The sequence below is a fragment of the Piliocolobus tephrosceles genome, chromosome 6, assembly GCF_002776525.5.
Source record: "Piliocolobus tephrosceles isolate RC106 chromosome 6, ASM277652v3, whole genome shotgun sequence".
In the NCBI taxonomy this organism is placed as follows: Eukaryota; Metazoa; Chordata; class Mammalia; order Primates; family Cercopithecidae; genus Piliocolobus; species Piliocolobus tephrosceles.
The window spans coordinates 123,203,817-123,221,619 of NC_045439.1; the positions used below are offsets into that span (position 1 = coordinate 123,203,817).

Here is a 17,803-nt window from a genome sequence, read left to right on the forward strand (position 1 = left end):
TAATACCTGCCCACCTCCTCCCAATTCCATGGAGGTACATTTTACATTCCATTTTACAAAAGCATGTCCTTTGTGAAATGGCAGTTTTGAAGTGGGTATTGACAGCCTGCTACTAATCGGGCCTGAGGAACTGCTTCCTGTGCACCTTGGGAAGAAAGTGATTTTCTGAAAAGCTCTTTGCTGGCCTTAAAATTCTGTGGGTTTATGAGATCCTAGCAACAGAAAGGCATTTTATTTTGTTTTGAAGCAGCTTTTTTTCTGGACATTCCCATGCAAGTCCAGGGCTCATGAAGCTTGGAGTCATAGAGTTTCCTGTCCCCTCACTCCAGGTAAAGGTGGTTTTGATCTTAATTTTATGACTGAGATAATTTAGTCACATTGATTCTAATAAGGTGATGGGCAGGTGGCATCTTGGGCAAATATTTAGATTGTCCGTTGTTGCTAGCTTCAGTGGAGTAGTGTATAGAAGGGGAAATGCAGTTTTCACTGAGGAGCAGTTCACACACATCACTCGTACCTGCTTTCCTTCTACCTGCCTACCAGATGGTTTGTTCAACATCCTAACAAAATGGGATGCCCAAAGGCCTAAACCCATAGGCATTGGATCTGGTAAATCTTTGAGAAGGTTGCGTACATTTCTGGAGGCCCTACCACAACTGATTAACAACACCCTTCCTGGTCTCTCACCCTTCCAGAGTGTTAAGTGTGCAGCCTGGCAGCCCTCTAGAGCCCTGGCCAATTTTGAAAGCAGAATCAACAATGCTAAATGGAAAAGACCATTTATGGTATGGCCAGGCGTGGTGACTCATGCCTGTAATCCCAGCATTTTGGGAGGCCAAGGCAGGTGGATCACCTGAGGTCAGGAATTCAAGACCAGCCTGGCCAATATGGTGAAACCCCCCTCTCTACTAAAAATACAAAATTAGCCGGGCATGGTGCACATTCCTGTAATCCCAGCTACTCGGGAGGCTGAGACAGGAGAATCACCTGAACCCAGGAGGCGGAAGTTGTAGTGAGCTGAGATCACGTCATTGCACTCCAGCCTAGGCAACAAGAGTGAAACTCCATCTCAAAAAAAAAAAACAAATGGAAAAGACCATTTATGGTTTAACCTTGGTTTTTCTGTCTGTCTCAACAAGAAGTCATATGACTTTAAAAAAACAGAGCAGTAAAGTGTTAAAAAAAAAAAAAATTAGACTTCAAGGACCTGTCACCACTTGGAAGAGACTGACCAACTTTTTTGCTGTGTTTGGTTAAATCCATTCTGATTCTGATTGTGCCTGAGGAATTCTAAATTTATGAGGTAAGGTGTCTTTTTCATTGCTTGGAGCAGGAGTTTATGGGTCCTCAATCCTGTTTCAGTTGAGCCCTGTTCAAAACTCTGGTCTTCTGCCTCCTGTGGGTATAACAAAAATGTCCCTATATAGCAGAAAATAGTGGTATTCTCTTTTTACTGGAAAAAAAAAAAAAAAAACAGGAAGAAATGAAAGAGGGGATTTGTGTGGGCAGCTGTATCATTCAGCTGTAGTTAATTCAGACCTGGATTTCTCTTGATACAACCTTCCTGTATATTCACAGACCTAGCAGGAAGTAGCAGCTTTAGGTTCTTGGTACAATGCATATTTGTCCTTCTGCCTGTGTAGGAGGAAGGTAATGGTTCTTTAAGCCAATATGACGGTCAGGAGACATACAATGCCAATATCCCAAATGATGCATGAAAAAGCAGAATTTGTTGTCATCAATAGAGTTTGCTCCACTGAGAAATTATCTAAGGACATATACCCCAAAATCATACTGTTCTTGGTTATCTTGGGACCAGTATGCTCCTGAGGGTATCTAGTCCCACTGTTTCTTACTAAATTTTCACATCAGTTTTTCAGCTCTTCATGAATTTTCTATTGTAACTAAAATTTGAACATATGTGGCTATAGGAATTTCCCTTTCCATTAGCTTCTCTGAATCTCATATTCACATATGAATTGTAATATGGTATTATTAGCCTCCAAGTAGTCACATTGTTTTCTTCTGGGCTTCTTTGTGTACTGTTTAATTATGGGTAGATATCCCTACTGCTTATTCTGTGCAATTTCACAGACTGTTAAGCTGTGTTGGGCTCTGACACATAGTTATCAAGGCTTTGGTACTAGTCCTGCAAGTAGATAGAGTCCATTTGGGGGAGACAGTTTCAGTTTCAAGGATTCCTCTTTTTTCTTTTTTTTTTGGAGACAGAGTCACTCTGTCACCCAGGCTGGAGTGCAGTGGCCCAATCTCTGCTCACTGCAACCTCCACCTCCTGGGTTCAAGCAGTTATCATGCCTCAGCCTCCTGAGTAGCTGGGACTACAGACGCAGGCTGCCACACCCAGCTAATTTTTGTATTTTTAATAGAGATGGAGTTTCACCATTTGGAATTCTTGGGTCCCACAGAATAGATCATGGGGAAATAGAAAACACACACCTCCTGTGTCTTCAGAGGGTAAAGGAGAGCGTGGTAAGATTCTTATTCTTAAAAAAAGGAGTTTTTGGCCGGGTACAGTGGCTCACACTTGTAATCCCAGCACTTTGGGAGGCCAAGGCGGGCGGATCATAAGGTCAGGAGATCAAGACCATCCTGGCTGACACAGTAAAACTCCATCTCTACTAAAAATACAAAAAATTAGCCTGGCGTGGTGGCGGGCACCTGTAGTCCCAGCTACTCAGGAGGCTGAGGCAGGAGAATGGCGTGAACCCGGGAGGCGGAGCTTGCAGTGAGCCGAGATCGTTCCACTGCACTCCAGCCTGGGTGACAGAGTGAGACTCTGTCTCAAAAAAAAAAAAGGAATTTTCAATAACAAAATCTCTCAAAATCAGCCACTTCTGGAGAGGCATATTAGCAGCTGAGAGTTAGGACAGTGGATAAACAGAGCATTTTATTTGAGGATGGCTGAAGGTAGCATTTTCTGTGGTGTAACATTCTTTGGGGGATTCTATTAAAATTTTTTTTTCTTTTTTTTGAGACGGAGTTTTGCTCTTGTTGCCCAGGCTGGAGTGTAATGGCACGATCTCGGCTCATCACAACCTCTGCCTCCTGGGTTCAAGCGATTCTCCTGCTTCAGCCTCCCAAGTAGCTGGGATTTACAGGCATGTGCTGCCACGCCTGACTAATTTTGTATTTTTAGTAGAGACGGGGTTTCTCCATGTTGGTCAGGCTGGTGATCCACCCACCTCAGCCTCCCAAATCCCAAAGTGCTGGGATTACAGGCGTGAGCCACCACGCCCAGCCAAAAAATTTTTTTTTCAAAAAGAAAACTTTCAGATTAGCAAACATTTAGTAGGTGTCCACTTGGTACCCACAGTGACACCCTAAATCAGAAATAGTTAGGGAACATTACTTTGTGTTAAGCCCTGTGCTAGGGGGCCAAGAGATTCAATCCCTACCCTTGAGGAATTATGCAAGGTAGAGATGGGGGGCAGGTAAAGTAGCAGTTATTGTACAGAGTGATAAGGGCATTGCTGAAAACCTGTCATGCCAGTCACCGAATGGCTTTGCCTCAGAGAACAAGCAGTCTACTCTTTTGAGGAAACTCAAAGCCCCAGAGGTGGCATCAAATGAGATAATGGCCTATTGAGTGTGCATGTATTTTACATATATCTGTACCTTCACTTGGGGTGTCCTCCAAGCTAGACTCTTAGGAGCTAACACTTGTTACACTGTTCCATGAAGTAGGTATTGTTATTATGCCCACTTTGCAGATTACGAAACAGATACACAGAACCAGGAACTTGCCTACTATCACACAACTTTCAAAAAGAGTGGGGGGCTGGCCAGTCTTGACTCCAAAGGCTTCACTCTTACCCTGAGCAGACAGGGACCACTATGTGAAAGGAAACATTTAAAGTAATGTATAAATATGGCCACTTTAGCATGCAGCTGGCATTGTAAGTGTAAGATTTTAAGCAGCCGGGAGAAAATTTCATTCCTAGCTAAAAGCTGAAATGTTAACACAAGACACTGAGCTTTGGTTCTCAGAAGTTTGTCTTAGTGTAAACTTCTGCCACTACGATACAAAAGGAACATCTCTGCAGTCAACAAATAAGCATTTTGAGTATCTACTGAGCACTTTTTGAATTATTAGCACGTTACCCACTTTTTGGTCTAGTGAAGATTCCCATGGTGAATATTTTCTGCTTAGTTCCCAATCGCTTTCTGCCCAGCTGATCTCCCCCGCTTGTTACAGCAGCACTCTCACTTCACTGTCTTATCTGCTTTAGAGCCTCACCTTGGAGCCCTTGCTTCAAGAAGTGGCCTTCAAGCTTCAGCTGCCCAAGGTCCCCTTGCCCTGTTTATCCTTTCTTTTTCTGGCCCCAGTGGACCCTGGGGCAGGGTGACCTTATTAAAGACTCTATAAAACAAAGTTGTCTGTCATCTCTTCAGAGACACCACCCCCTGCCCCGCTTCTACTGGTAATTGAAAAAAGAACTCCCCCTGCTTATCCACTTCCCTCCGCCATCCCTGGGAAAAGGACATGTTGGAGTAGTAACACGTGGTCATTGCCGGGGTGAGCAGCCAGTTACTGTAGTGATTGGATAGTGACAATTCCCATCCCACCTCCCTACCTGCAGCATCTGACTGGTTGGTCTGGTTTCAGTGTTCCATGCCTAGATGACTGGATAGAGGGTGGTAGGCACATAAAACATTGCTCATGCCCCACCCTGTATCCAGCTTTCATTACCATCCTTCTTTAATCACTTTTCAACTTGGGTTTTATCGTTCTTTTATTTAATCCTTTTTCACTCCCACTTCTGCTGTTTGCCTGCCTTCTATTCTCTGGAATCTTCCAATCAGGCAGCTGTAACTTTACATGTCCTACAGCCAGCCCCCTCCCCTGCCCCCTGGGAAGACCAGGAGGGAGCACCCCGGCCCTCGGGGGTTAAGCCTCTGTAGCTGCTGTAACCTGAGAAAAGAAGGCCAGGCCTCTGGAGCCGGCAGTCAGCTCCCTGTGGCCTGCCAAAGGATAAGAACCTTGCTCACTCAGCTCCCTCCCTCTTTTCTTTCCCCTCCCCTGCTGCAGCAAGGCCCTCCCCCATCCGCACACACGGGCTGCTGGGTAAGTGGCAAGATGGCTCCCCTGCATGTCTCCGGCTGATCGCTGCCGCTCCGCCAGTACAATAGAGCCAGCCACTACCAGCAGCCTGGCCCTCTTCCTCCTTCTCCAGAGAGACCAATCCAGCTGAACTCGGGGTTTGCCGTGAGGACTTAACGCTTATCTCTTAAAAGCCAGATCTGTTTTAGCCTCCCCGCACCACCACCACCACCTCCCCTTCCATTTACCATTTTTTGGATCCCCGGTTGCTACATCTTAATTTTCTCTCTCTGGATCGGGTGGCTGGGGAGGAGGTGGTGGGATCTTGGGACAAGGAAGGTGTGCTTTTTTTTTCTTTATTTTTTTTAGGATTTTTTTTGTTTGGTTTTTATTTCTTCCATTCCAGAAAGGGATAAACAGCACTTCCAGGGGGAGAAAAAAAATCATGTTATCAGAAAGCAAAGAAGGGTGAGAGCTTCACATTTCCATGTATGCCTTTTCCCCACCGCTCTAGCTCACCTCATCTTCCTTCTCTTCCTCATGGCTTTCATTCCGTCTTGCGTTTTGGTTTGTTTTCAGTCATTCTGCTTTCCCCCTTTGTCCTTCCTGCCCAGTTTCTAATTGGCCCCATTTGCCCTTTCTGTATGGGAAATAGATATTTTTTTTTTGTATAAGTCTTTTCTCTAGATATAAGCAGTTCAATCTCGTGTTTCTGTGGGGGCCTGTTAGCTGGGGGCCCAGTTCCGATTTTCCCCTCCCCCTAACCCCCTAGTGCATCCCTCCTTGACTGCTCTAGGGAGGTTCTTCTGACCTCTGAGTGTCAGTCAGCCTGTTGGGAATGCTGACTTTTCTGGTGGTGATTATCGGCCTGGGAGGCTTGGTTTCCCCTCTCCTGAGCCTTAGGCCTCTGATCATCTTTGATTTTTTTTGCTTGGTGTTTGGGTGGTAGAGGGGGTGAGATTTGACGTAGAAGTTGGAGATGAAGACAGAAATCAAAGGTGGAAAGATAGTTTATCTGAAGTGAATCTCTGGGATTCTTTGCCTGAAATGGGAGCTAACTTGAGAGATCAAGAGTGGGAGAGTGGGTTTGGTGTTCGTGGGGGAAGCTGCCTGTGTGGGGGAGGGTGTGTCCTGACTAGGAGGCCTGCTCTCTTTATCTCTTGGAAGTTGGAATGAGGGAGTGGGAGAAACTGGGTGAAAGCCGAATGTAGGAACAGTTTCTACACCTCTGAGCAGGTAAAAGTGGCCCTAATCTTCTCTGAGCTCTTGTACTCAATTCAGCAGTTTTAATTTTTCCTTTTGAATGAGAGGGTCCTTGAAGCTTGAACCTTCACCAGGCCTGCTTCCCTGCAGCCCCCACCCCCACCCCCCACCATTTTCTCCATGCTGGTGTCTCCAGATCCTGAGGGTCAGCAGGCCTTTACTTATTAAGCAGTTGATTAAACACAGATCAGGCTTTTTTGCCAAAGCCGTGGCCATTCTTTCTTGTCTTTTTTAAGGGACTCGGGCTTCCCTTCGTTTTTTATGCAATTTTGCTATGTAAAGGTGCCTGTGGCCAGGGAGACTGAGGCCACAGGGTTGTGGGTAAATCACAGTCCCTTTTGTGGGACTATTTTCAGAGGAGGGTTTTTCTCCCTTCATATAAGAGTACTCTGGTGAGTTATTACCTGAGAATAGTTGCAGTCCTAACCCCACAGATGACAACTTAAACTCATCTGGGCAATGGGTGGATGTGGTTGCTGTGATCCACGCTCTTTCCCCAAGGAAAATCTGTTTCCCACTTTTCCCATTGGGACAAGGTCTCTAACCTTGATCAGAAAAGCAGCCCTCCTAATCCCACCCAAGTGAGGAGGCATGGGGGTTTCCTGACCCAGTAACTAACATCTTGCTCTCTCTTCCCCCTTGGTTCTTTTCTGTGCCCCCCCCCCAACACTCCCCCCCCTCCTGTCAGTGAGGAGAAGGAGGAAGTGACCATGGACACAAGTGAAAACAGACCTGAAAATGACGTTCCAGAACCTCCTATGCCTATTGCAGACCAAGTCAGCAACGATGACCGCCCGGAGGGCAGTGTTGAAGATGAGGAGAAAAAAGAGGTAAACATCCAAGCCACCTGTTGGGGTGCGTGGGCAGGAATGGACCTAAGGGAAAGAGTAGACCACTCTAGTGATCCCGTTTTACACAGTGGGTTAACTTAAAGGAAGGATGAGGCAGGGACTTGGATCAGAATAGGGCCAAGGGAGAATTCGCTGGTTTAGCAAGGGAGACCTCTTGTGATGGGGACAGGGCTCATTCATTTTCCTTTCCTTGTTGGGGAAGTAGTGCCCAGATTCTAGACGTTTGTAACGAACTGGAAAGTCTGATAATGGCCCTTTATCTAAGATTTATGTTCAGCTTTTCCCTGCTGTCTTCCCAAGCTTCTGGTGGTAACTCCTTTAGCTTTCCCTCCTTTTTAAAAGCCTGATGGAGCCCAACGCCATCTAGTGGACATTGATGGTTCTCACAAGACCAGCCATGCTGAGAAATTTTTGTTCCTCCTCTGCCCCCCAGTGGTCTCATTGCAGAGATGTAGCTATTTAGAAGCCAGCACTTGTGATCCAGAAGGCTCCTTCTCAGTTATCCTTGACCCCTCTACCTCCTTTTTTGGCATATGTTATCTTGTGTCCTGCATCCAATTCAGGGGGCTTCCCCCATCAGAGCCAGCGAAGTCTTCTTGGCTCTTAAAGTAATTGAGAAAGAATGAGCTGGGTTTAGGAGCGGGGTAACAGGGTGGGAGGGACTGTTGTGTGTGTAGCCTTTTTCTGGTGTGTGTTGCGGGGGTGGGGGCCGGTGAAAGTGATTTGATGTGCAGAATATTATTTATTACAAGGTCCTTCTTCCCCGTAAAACTTTGTCCAAGTACCTCATGTACGGTAATCCGCCCGTAAAATATAACCCTGCCCAACTGGCCAATCGCTGATGCCGCCTCTTCCTCTGGACCCACCCGCTGCTACTGAGCTGCCCAATCAGAGCCAAGTCTGCTATCCAGGTGTCTTGGCCAGAGGGGGGCATGTATATGGGCTCCTGTGATGGGCCCCCTTTTGCCTCCCTGTCTTGCTTACATCAGGGGGCCAAGAAGAACACTGTTCTGGAGAGACTTGTATTGAGCAAGCAAAAAACATTTGGAAAGGGGTGGACTTGCATCATCTCCCTACTTGGGACACCCCAAGAAGAGCTTGTGCCAGTGCTGGGGCGCCTGCCCACATGCCCTTGCCCTTTTGAGGACTGTGGGTTGCCTTGTTTGCTACAGACTGTTGGGATCCCCGTCTAGGGCACCAAGACCTCCTAAAGTTTGTGATCGCAGTGCCATGCTGTAAAACACTGAGTGGGACCCTCTACTTAAGCTGTGACGACTAGGAACCGTGCAGAGGAGTCTAGGGTCTGAGCCCCTGGGGATTTAATGCTGATGACAGCCCAGCCCATGTATCACCACTTGCTCATCAGATGGACTTTCCTTTGGTCCCTGTTGTCCATGGTGAAGGGCAGCATGTTGGTTGCTCCAACTTCTCCTCCATCCCTGGAGGCAGGGACTCATTTCATCCACCTGACTGGAACCACTATCTCAGCTGGAGTCCCTGAGGAGATGCCAGCCGCAACTCTCCGAAGAGAAGTATTCTGACCTTGCTGCTGAATGTGTGCCAGGTCCGGGGGATATTCACCTACTATCCCCAGGCTACCTTCATCAGAGGCTCCATGATCCCACTCGGTGAGAGGACCCCCTCCCCAGTTACAGGCAGAGGAGAAAGGGACTCTGGAGTCATCACCTGGATTCCAAGTATTGGGTGGTGGTATTGCTGCAGCTTGCCACTGGTGGACATAGGGTCCTGCCTGCCTCTCACGATAAAAGGCAAGGATCATTCCTGCTACTCACAGGCCATCTCATCAGGGACTGCAAGATGATGTCCCTACAGGGCCAGGACTGATGTCTCTGCCCCTTTCCCCCCTCTATCCCTCGCTGAGCCTGGCCACCGCCAGTGAACTGTCTTGACATCATGGAAACTGGGCAGCGTCCCCCCACACGTTTCCCTCCCGCCCCCCCTGCGCCCCTGGGAGGACTCTGGCAGTGCCGTGCTGACTACCACGCCGTGCGCCCACCTTTTTTGCCAACCCAACCCCCCACCAATTGCACAGCGCCTAGCAGGGAGGGCTCATTCTGATTGGACCGGCGGTTGACTAGATACAGTACACAGTGAGGTGCGATTGGCTGAACTGAAGATCCCAGGTGTGAGATGGTACCTGGAACATTTGTCATATTCCTAGTTTATTTTCTTCTTTATTTTCTTCTTCTTTTTTTAATATTTTATTTTATTTTTTTCTATATCTTTATTTTTTCTGATTTATTTATTTATTTGGTTCATGTTTTTCCTGTTTTAATTAAGACTTCTTTTTTTTTTTTTTTTTTTTCCTCCTCACTAACTTACCCATCGAGAGCGGCCCAGCTAGGGGTCAGGCTGGCCCTTAACAGAGACCAAGGAGACTTGGTTAGACGACACAAACGGGGCTGGGGGCGGGGGTGGATGGGAAAGGGATTTCATCACGAGGTTTCTGCCCTACCCTTTAGAAGAGTGGTAGAGAGGTCTTAGTTTTTCCAGAAATAAGCACCTACATTTAAAAATACTCTATTCCCTTTTTCTCTTGTTCCCCACCTCCCCCCCCAATAGTCTTTCGTCATTCACCCAGAGTGTTTGGGGTAGAAACTTGTCCCAAAGATGTCTTCTGGTCCTTGGCAGGGCCTCTAAGGCTTGAGCCGTGGTTGCAGAGGAAACACTAAGACTCTGCTGAAGCTCCCTGAGGTGGCTGGAAAGTCTTAAGAATCTCCTTGGGGACAGTCTGCCCTTCATAAAAACCTTCCTTTGCCAAAGACACCTTTAAGTTCTTTTTGCTAGCACTTGGCTCAAGAGCCTCATCTCCAGTGGGTCTAGTGCTGCCCTTTTCCACAGTGTGGTGGGGGTCTGGGCAGCCTTGACATGACGGTCTGCTGTCCAGGCATCTCAAAGCCATTGTCATTGGGCATCAGTCTGGCCATTGAAGAAAGGAGGGTTACCTTGTTGAAGTTGCCATCCAAGGTTGGTTTTCCTTGTTTCCTCCAGTTAGCAAGGAAGTGGGAGGACTAGATGACCCAGTTTGGGGCACAGTTTGTTTGGCTTGGTGTCCTCTCGACTCAGTGAAAGAGAGGGCATGACCAACATCTTTAAGGGGCTGAGAGGCTACTGAATTCCTCTTCCAGCTTATTTCTGGTTAAGCTAATACACAGGTGTGATACGGAGTAGATGACTTTTCCCTGCTCTGATGTTTAGTTTTTTGTTTTTTTTTTTCTCTAACTTGCATTGATTCTGCTTCGTTTTTGCCGTTTGCCGCTTCTGTTTTGGTCTCTGTCTGTCTCTGTGTCTCTCTCTGTCTCTCTCTCTCACTCTCTCTGTGTCTTTGGAGGCTATGCTAAGACTGCCCCATCTAACCTCCTTCCCCCCTCTCTGTGGGGTGTCTCTCTTTCTCTTTTTTTCCCTTTTTCTTCTTTATACAGAGCTCGCTGCCCAAATCATTCAAGAGGAAGATCTCCGTTGTCTGTAAGTCTAGCCCCAAGTCCCTGATAAAAGTCAGGAATACCATAAAAATCAGCATTGAGAAGCAGATTTTCATTCTCAGTGGCATTCTTGGGTCGCTCCCTCCTGCCCCACCCCTTGTGCCTAGCAAATCTGAATCCTTTCCTACGTAGGGTTTCATTTTGAAATTCAAAGCTTGAGATAATCCCCATCGAATTTCTCCAGTCACATTTTAATGAGATATACTGTGAGGTGTCTGAGACCATGTCCCATTTAGCCTTAGAGGCATTTATTGTTTCAGATACCTGAATACTCAACAACGAATGAGTTTCAAGGACTCCTATGTAATGCTTAGCAGTTTATGAATTATTCTGAGTTTTTTTGTTGTTGTTGTTTTTGAGACGGAGTCTTCCTCTGTAGTAGTCTAGGCTGGAGTGCAGTGGTGCAATCTTGGCTCACTGCAACCTCCGCCTCCCGGGTCCCAGTTCAAGCAGTTCTCCTCAGCCTCCTGAGTAGCTGGGATTAGAGGCACGTGCCACCATGCCCAACTAATTTTTGTATTTTTAATAGAGATGGGATTTCATCGTGTTGGCCAGGCTGGTCTTGAACTCCTGACCTCGTGATCTGCCTGCCTCGGTCTCCCAAAGTGTTGGGATTACAGGCGTGAGCCACTGCGCTTGACCTTGTTTATGGGTTATTCTAAGAGAGCACCAGAGGAAATGAAAGTGCCCCACACCTCAGTTAACAATTTTAACATTTTCCCCAATGAGGAACTCTAGATTACAAAAGTATAATAGATGTTTATAACTTAAATATCAATCTGTGGTGTGAAAATTAAAGGAAGACCAGATCCCATCATGATCTTAGTTTTGCTTAGATGTTGGTATCACGTAGTGTTCTTGTTTCTTCTGCATTCACATCCTCTCAGTTTTTCTTCCACACTACTTAAGATATTACTGTCTACCATTGAAAGTTTAAACAGCTCATCACACTAGCTACCCCTCCCTTACTGCTTTTAGATCAGTAGTTTCTATCAGGAAGGGACCTCAGCCCTTTTAGTGTTCAGTCTGAAGCCATGGTTTGCCAGTTCCCAAATATGATTTCTTTTTTTTTTTAATTTTCTTTGAGATGGAGGCTTGCTCTGTTGCCAGGCTGGAGTGCAGTCAGTGGCACGATCTTGGCTCACTGCAACCTCCACCTCCCAGGTTCAAGCAATTCTCCTGCCTCAGCGCCCTGAGTAGCTGAGATTACAGGCGTGCACCACAACGCCCGGCTAATTTTTGTATTTTTGGTAGAGATGGGATTTCACTATGTTGGTTAGGCTGGTCTCCTGACCTCATGATCCACCCGCCTCAGCCTCCCAGTGTTGGGATTACATGCGTGAGTCACCACACCCACACACTGATCTTTAACTTCCAAAACTCCAGCCAGAGGTAACCTGTAGGTATTATGGTTTGAACTAGCAGAGATTCTGAGACCATCTAACTGTTGGGTCTATTTCTTGGGGACAGCAGCTACCAAGGGGGTGCCAGCTGGAAACAGTGACACAGAGGGGGGCCAGCCTGGTCGGAAACGACGTTGGGGAGCCAGCACAGCCACCACACAGAAGAAACCTTCCATCAGTATCACCACTGAATCACTCAAGGTGAGGTGGGAGGAGCCAGGGAAGGGAGGATGAGACCTGTTAAGGTGGGAGTAGACATGGGCCCAGTGTAACGGGGTGGGGGGTATCTGTGTCCCAGAGCCTCATCCCCGACATCAAACCCCTGGCGGGGCAGGAGGCTGTTGTGGATCTTCATGCTGATGACTCTCGCATCTCTGAGGATGAGACAGAGCGTAATGGCGATGATGGGACCCATGACAAGGGGCTGAAAATATGCCGGACAGTCACTCAGGTAAGGCTTCTGCACCCCAGTGTCGGGAGGAAGGTGGGAGCAGTAGATGCAGAGCAGCCAGCTGAGGAGCTGAGATAAAGTCTTTGGAGGGAACTTTCCTGTCTGTGCAGAGGGTTGGGTTGATTGACACTTTCAGGGGTCAGACTACCAAATCCAGCTAGCTACGTGTTATAAATAAAGTTTTATTGGAACACAACCACACCAGTTCATTCACTTTTGTCTGTGATTGTTTGTTCACTACAACATCACTGGAGTTGAGTAGTTGCAAACAGACTATGTGGCCTGCAAAACCTGAAGTACTGTTTTGCTCTACAGAAAAAATTTACCAACTCCTGCCTTAGTTTTCCTCAAGGCAAAGTTGAGGCACTAACAATCCCAGGATCTAGTAGAGGTGAGCTGGATAATGAAATACACCTAGCAGAAGAAACGTGCTAAGTTGACTGCTGCTCTCACCAGGGAACCAGAGGCTGAAAAGAATACGCCAGTTTGGCGTTTAACAGACCTGCTCTGTTCTCTGACACCTTGATAGGTAGTACCTGCAGAGGGCCAGGAGAATGGGCAGAGGGAAGAAGAAGAAGAAGAAGAGAAGGAACCTGAAGCAGAACCTCCTGTACCTCCCCAGGTGTCAGTAGAGGTGGCCTTGCCCCCACCTGCAGAGCATGAAGTAAAGAAAGGTGACTGACGCTTTTCGTATATCGTATCTTTCTCCTACATATGAAGGAGGGCTTGAGGGCTAGATTTGACTCTGTTTAATCTTTGAATCTCCATGATGAGGTTAGCCTAGCACAGTACTTTGCAGATTATAGGTGCTCTACACGTTTAGATGAAGGAGTGGCTGCTTGGTATAAAAGAAAGGGAACCGTGATAGTTATATTGAAAGTGAAACGAGCCAGTATTGCTTCCTACCAAAAGCTGTTCTTGTGGTCTTCTTCATAGTGACTTTAGGAGATACCTTAACTCGACGTTCCATTAGCCAGCAGAAGTCCGGAGTTTCCATTACAATTGATGACCCAGTCCGAACTGCCCAGGTGCCCTCCCCACCCCGGGGCAAGATTAGCAACATTGTCCATATCTCCAATTTGGTAAGTCATTGTTTCTCGCATCCCAGCTGGCTTAGTGGTTAAGTTTGAGCTTTAGGCTTACGCTTCTTAGGTTCCACTCATAGTTGAACTGGTCTACCAATAGATTAAGTTACTCACTGATCTTGAGTGAGTTACTTAACCTATTTACTCATCTGAAAATGAGGGGGGAAAGCTGTCGCCCTGCAGGGTTGTTTTGAGGACTTACAGAGGGCCTCATATACAATGCCTCGGTGCTGGGAAGCACCACCACTCTTCTCTAAACTCTCTGCCTTCACCCAAACCTTGAAACTATAGTCCTGTGACAGCAGCTTGGGAAATCTAAAGATTGGCTATATGGGTGGTGGTCTTGCCTTCTTCAAGACTCTGAAAGTCTATTTTCATTGGCAGGTCCGTCCTTTCACTTTAGGCCAGCTAAAGGAGTTGCTGGGGCGCACAGGAACCTTGGTGGAAGAGGCCTTCTGGATTGACAAGATCAAATCTCATTGCTTTGTAACGGTGAGGGGAAGAAGCTGATTCTATAGGTCATGGCATGTATTTCCTTTTGTGACCAGTGTGGGCAGGTTTAAGGGTGTTGCAGCAAGTGGGAAGGGTTGCAGACACACTGTGACCCTCCATCTTCTCCCTTTCTCCACCAGTACTCAACAGTAGAGGAAGCTGTTGCCACCCGCACAGCTCTGCATGGGGTCAAATGGCCCCAGTCCAATCCCAAATTCCTTTGTGCTGACTATGCCGAGCAAGATGAGGTAAGAAACCTAGGGAGAGGAAGGAGGGGAGGGGCAGGGGAAGCCATGAGCTGCTAGATTTCAGCAGAGGTCCCTGCCAGACCTTGAGATTCTGTTCCTTCCTGTTCTTCCCTGGCTTTGGTTCCTTTCATTGTACCATGGGGCTTCAAAGTGGTACCTGGGCTCCTTGAGTGGGAGTGATACCACCTCTATCCTGACTGTCCTTGTCCCTCCTCTCCCCACAGCTGGATTATCACCGAGGCCTCTTGGTGGACCGTCCCTCTGAAACTAAGACAGAGGATCAGGGGATACCACGGCCCCTGCACCCCCCACCCCCACCCCCGGTCCAGCCACCACAGCACCCCCGGGCAGAGCAGCGGGAGCAGGAACGGGCAGTGCGGGAACAGTGGGCAGAGCGGGAACGGGAAATGGAGCGGCGGGAGCGGACTCGATCAGAGCGTGAATGGGATCGGGACAAAGTTCGGGAAGGGCCCCGTTCCCGATCAAGGTCCCGTGACCGCCGCCGCAAGGAACGTGCAAAATCTAAAGAGAAGAAGAGTGAGAAGAAAGGTAGGTACTTCGCTATGGGGTATGCACAGCCACTAGTAGGTGGGGAAGGGACCCAGATGGGATGGGACAGAGGGTCAGATGCATCAAATCTGGTTCACTTTTTTCTACCTCAGAGAAAGCCCAGGAGGAACCACCTGCCAAGCTGCTGGATGACCTTTTCCGAAAGACCAAGGCAGCTCCGTGCATCTATTGGCTCCCACTAACTGACAGCCAGGTGAGTGCTCTCCTTGGTGCCCTGCTCCTAGTGGCAGCGAGGCTTGAGGTCAGGGTGAGGAGGAGATTCATGTGACTGTGGGAGTGAGTTGGCCCAAGTACTTACTAGCTTTAGGCTAAAGGGGAAAAAACTAAGCATCACAAAAAGGCAGTTTTCAGTTAATTGGTGTACCATAGAGAAACCAGACCAAGGAGTGTAATGATGGGCACACAGCAGCTGAGGTTTGTGGATGTCTGGGAAGCTGGCTGTGCCAACCAAGCTTCTTAGAACTTCATTTTAGGCAGTGTGTGGTGGCTCACGCCTGTAATGCGAGCACTTTGGGAGGCTGAGTCGGGTGAATCACCTCAGGTCAGGAGTTCCAGACCAGGCTGGCCAACATGGAAACCCTGTCTCTACTAAAAATACAAAAATTAGCCAGGCGTGGTGGCAGGTGCCTGTAGTCCCAGCTTCTTGGGAGGCTGAGGAGGAGAATTGCTTGAACCCGGGAGGCGGAGCTTGCAGTGAGCAGAGACTGTGCCATTGCACTCCAGCCTGGGCAAGAAGAACAAAACTCTGTCTTGGACAATAAAAAAAAAAAAAAGAATTTGACTCTATTTAGCTGAGAAATGGTGTTTTATAAATTCATTTCCCTGCTTTTTAAGAGTTTTTGCATTTTTAATTTAGTTTCTTAGTAACGGGCCTTTTAGGAATTTTAGGCTTATGCTACTCAAAAAAGATTTGTTCACATCTGTGCTGATGGTAGGGAGCTGGGGAAGCACCAAGGACAGGCATGGGTGGTGCCAGTACCTGTCAGTGTGTGTAAAAGTTGAAACATGGTGGCCGGGCGTGGTGGCACACGCCTGTAATCCCAGCGCTTTGGGAGGCTGAGGTGGGCGGATCACCTGAGGTCAGGAGTTTGATACCAGCCTGGCCAACATGGTGAAACCCCATCTCTACTAAAAATAACAAAACTTAGTGGGGCATGGTGGCAGACACCTGTAATCCCAGCTACTAGGGAGGCTGAGGCGGGAGAATCGTTTGAACCTGGGAGTCAGAGGCTGCAGTGAGCCAAGATAGCACCACTGCACTCCAGCCTGGGCGACAGAGTAAGACTCTGTCTCAAGAAGGAACAAAAAAAAGGCTGAAACTTGGAGAAAGGTGCTCTAAGAAAGACAGGATGCAATTGCTGAACCCCTAAACCGTTCCTGCTTAACTGAAAAGCTGATCCTGAGCTAGGAGGCGGGGTCCAGGCACAAATAGAGGCTGTGACCAGGACTGAGCTGCCTACTCTGTGCCTTTCCTACCTGGCTGCAGATCGTTCAGAAGGAGGCAGAGCGGGCCGAACGGGCCAAGGAGCGGGAGAAGCGGCGAAAGGAGCAAGAAGAAGAAGAGCAAAAGGAGCGGGAGAAGGAAGCTGAGCGTGAACGGAACCGACAGCTGGAGCGAGAGAAACGTCGGGAGCACAGTCGGGAGAGGGACAGGGAGAGAGAGAGAGAAAGGGAGCGGGACAGGGGGGACCGAGATCGGGATAGAGAAAGGGACCGAGACCGAGGCAGGGAAAGGGATCGCAGGGACACCAAGCGGCACAGCAGAAGCCGGAGTCGGAGCACACCTGTGCGGGACCGGGGTGGGCGCCGCTAGCGGGGAAAACACTAGAGCTGCAGGTACCAGCCACTCGGCCCCAGGGGGTTATGGCCACAGAGGGATAGGCACAGTCTCCGCCACCCTGGAGTCAAGGGTCTTTCACACCACCTACCCCTACATACATACCAAATGGAACGGTGGCCATCCTTTCCCCCCAAACACACCTCCTTAACCTATCTCTCGGGACAGCCCTCCCCTCCCTCTCATTTCCCATTAAGTCTGAGAGGCAAGAGCTAGGTTAGGCAAGGAGGCGGTCGGCCAGAGATGGGGAACAGCCAGTTGCCCTAGTCCTCTGATTTTTCCTCCATCCTGCTTACCACCTCCCTGGGTACTTACAGCCTTCTCTTGGGAACAGCCGGGGCCAGGACTGGGTCACCTATGAGCTGAATCAGCATCTCCTCCTGAGTCCCAGGGCCCCTGCAGTTCCCAGTCTCTTCTGTCCTGCAGCCCTTGTCTCTTTCCCACAGGTTCCACTTTATATCCACCTTTTCCTTTTGTTCAATTTTTATTTTTATTTTTTTTATTATTAAATGATGTGGTCTATGGAAAAAAAATAAAAATCTGACTTAGTTTTAAACTGTGTGAGTGGCTTTCGTTGGGCAGGTTAAGCCACACTGTGGATATCTGTATAGCCTGGAGTAGGAGTTGCTCCCATACCATGTGTTCCTTTAGGCTGACTGCTTCCTGCTTACTGAAACAGGAACTTCCCACTGTCTTCCATCTCCTGCCTTGGCCCTGACCAGCCCAAAGCTGTGGACCTTCCTTATTTGGGAAGGCCCCACTGGGAAATGGAGCAACCTGTGTCCGTGGCGGCACCCCAGCAGGGCTAGGAGGGTGGGTTCTCCTCTGGTTCATGGTCCTGTGCACGGTTAAATAGGGATTTGGTCACCTGTCTGCCACCTTGGTGTTTCCCACAACTGCCGCCAGGGGGCAGCAGCTCCTCGCTCTGTTGGCCCCTGTAACCGAGCTTCCCAAAAAGGGCTCTACTGCCCGCCTCGGCCCTCCCGCCGATGTCGTGCGTCTGTCCCCGAACCGCTCCCTGGGCCCGGGCCTCGGACT

The 17,803-nt window shown here is 48.4% G+C and overlaps 1 protein-coding gene across 6 annotated transcripts in view; it reads left to right on the top strand.

Annotated features, from left to right (window-relative positions):
• The window catches only part of ACIN1 (apoptotic chromatin condensation inducer 1), a 36,307-nt gene extending 18,986 nt beyond the window's left edge, over positions 1–17,321 (top strand). For 2 of the 6 annotated variants that reach the window (XM_023230414.2, XM_023230418.2), the window contains 11 exons: positions 7,014–7,155; positions 10,620–10,662; positions 12,150–12,283; positions 12,381–12,533; positions 13,063–13,207; positions 13,470–13,615; positions 14,003–14,110; positions 14,251–14,358; positions 14,583–14,907; positions 15,021–15,121; positions 16,415–17,321. In XM_023230414.2, coding sequence (XP_023086182.1) covers positions 7,014–7,155; positions 10,620–10,662; positions 12,150–12,283; positions 12,381–12,533; positions 13,063–13,207; positions 13,470–13,615; positions 14,003–14,110; positions 14,251–14,358; positions 14,583–14,907; positions 15,021–15,121; positions 16,415–16,741 — 1,732 coding nt within the window. In that variant the 3' untranslated portion in view covers positions 16,742–17,321. Of the gene's footprint in view, positions 1–3,222; positions 5,531–7,013; positions 7,156–10,619; positions 10,663–12,149; positions 12,284–12,380; positions 12,534–13,062; positions 13,208–13,469; positions 13,616–14,002; positions 14,111–14,250; positions 14,359–14,582; positions 14,908–15,020; positions 15,122–16,414 lie in introns of those variants that run through there. The other 4 variants (XM_023230419.1, XM_023230417.2, XM_023230416.2 and 1 more) reach the window with 4 other exon arrangements.
• The last annotated feature ends 482 nt before the right edge of the window (positions 17,322–17,803 follow it).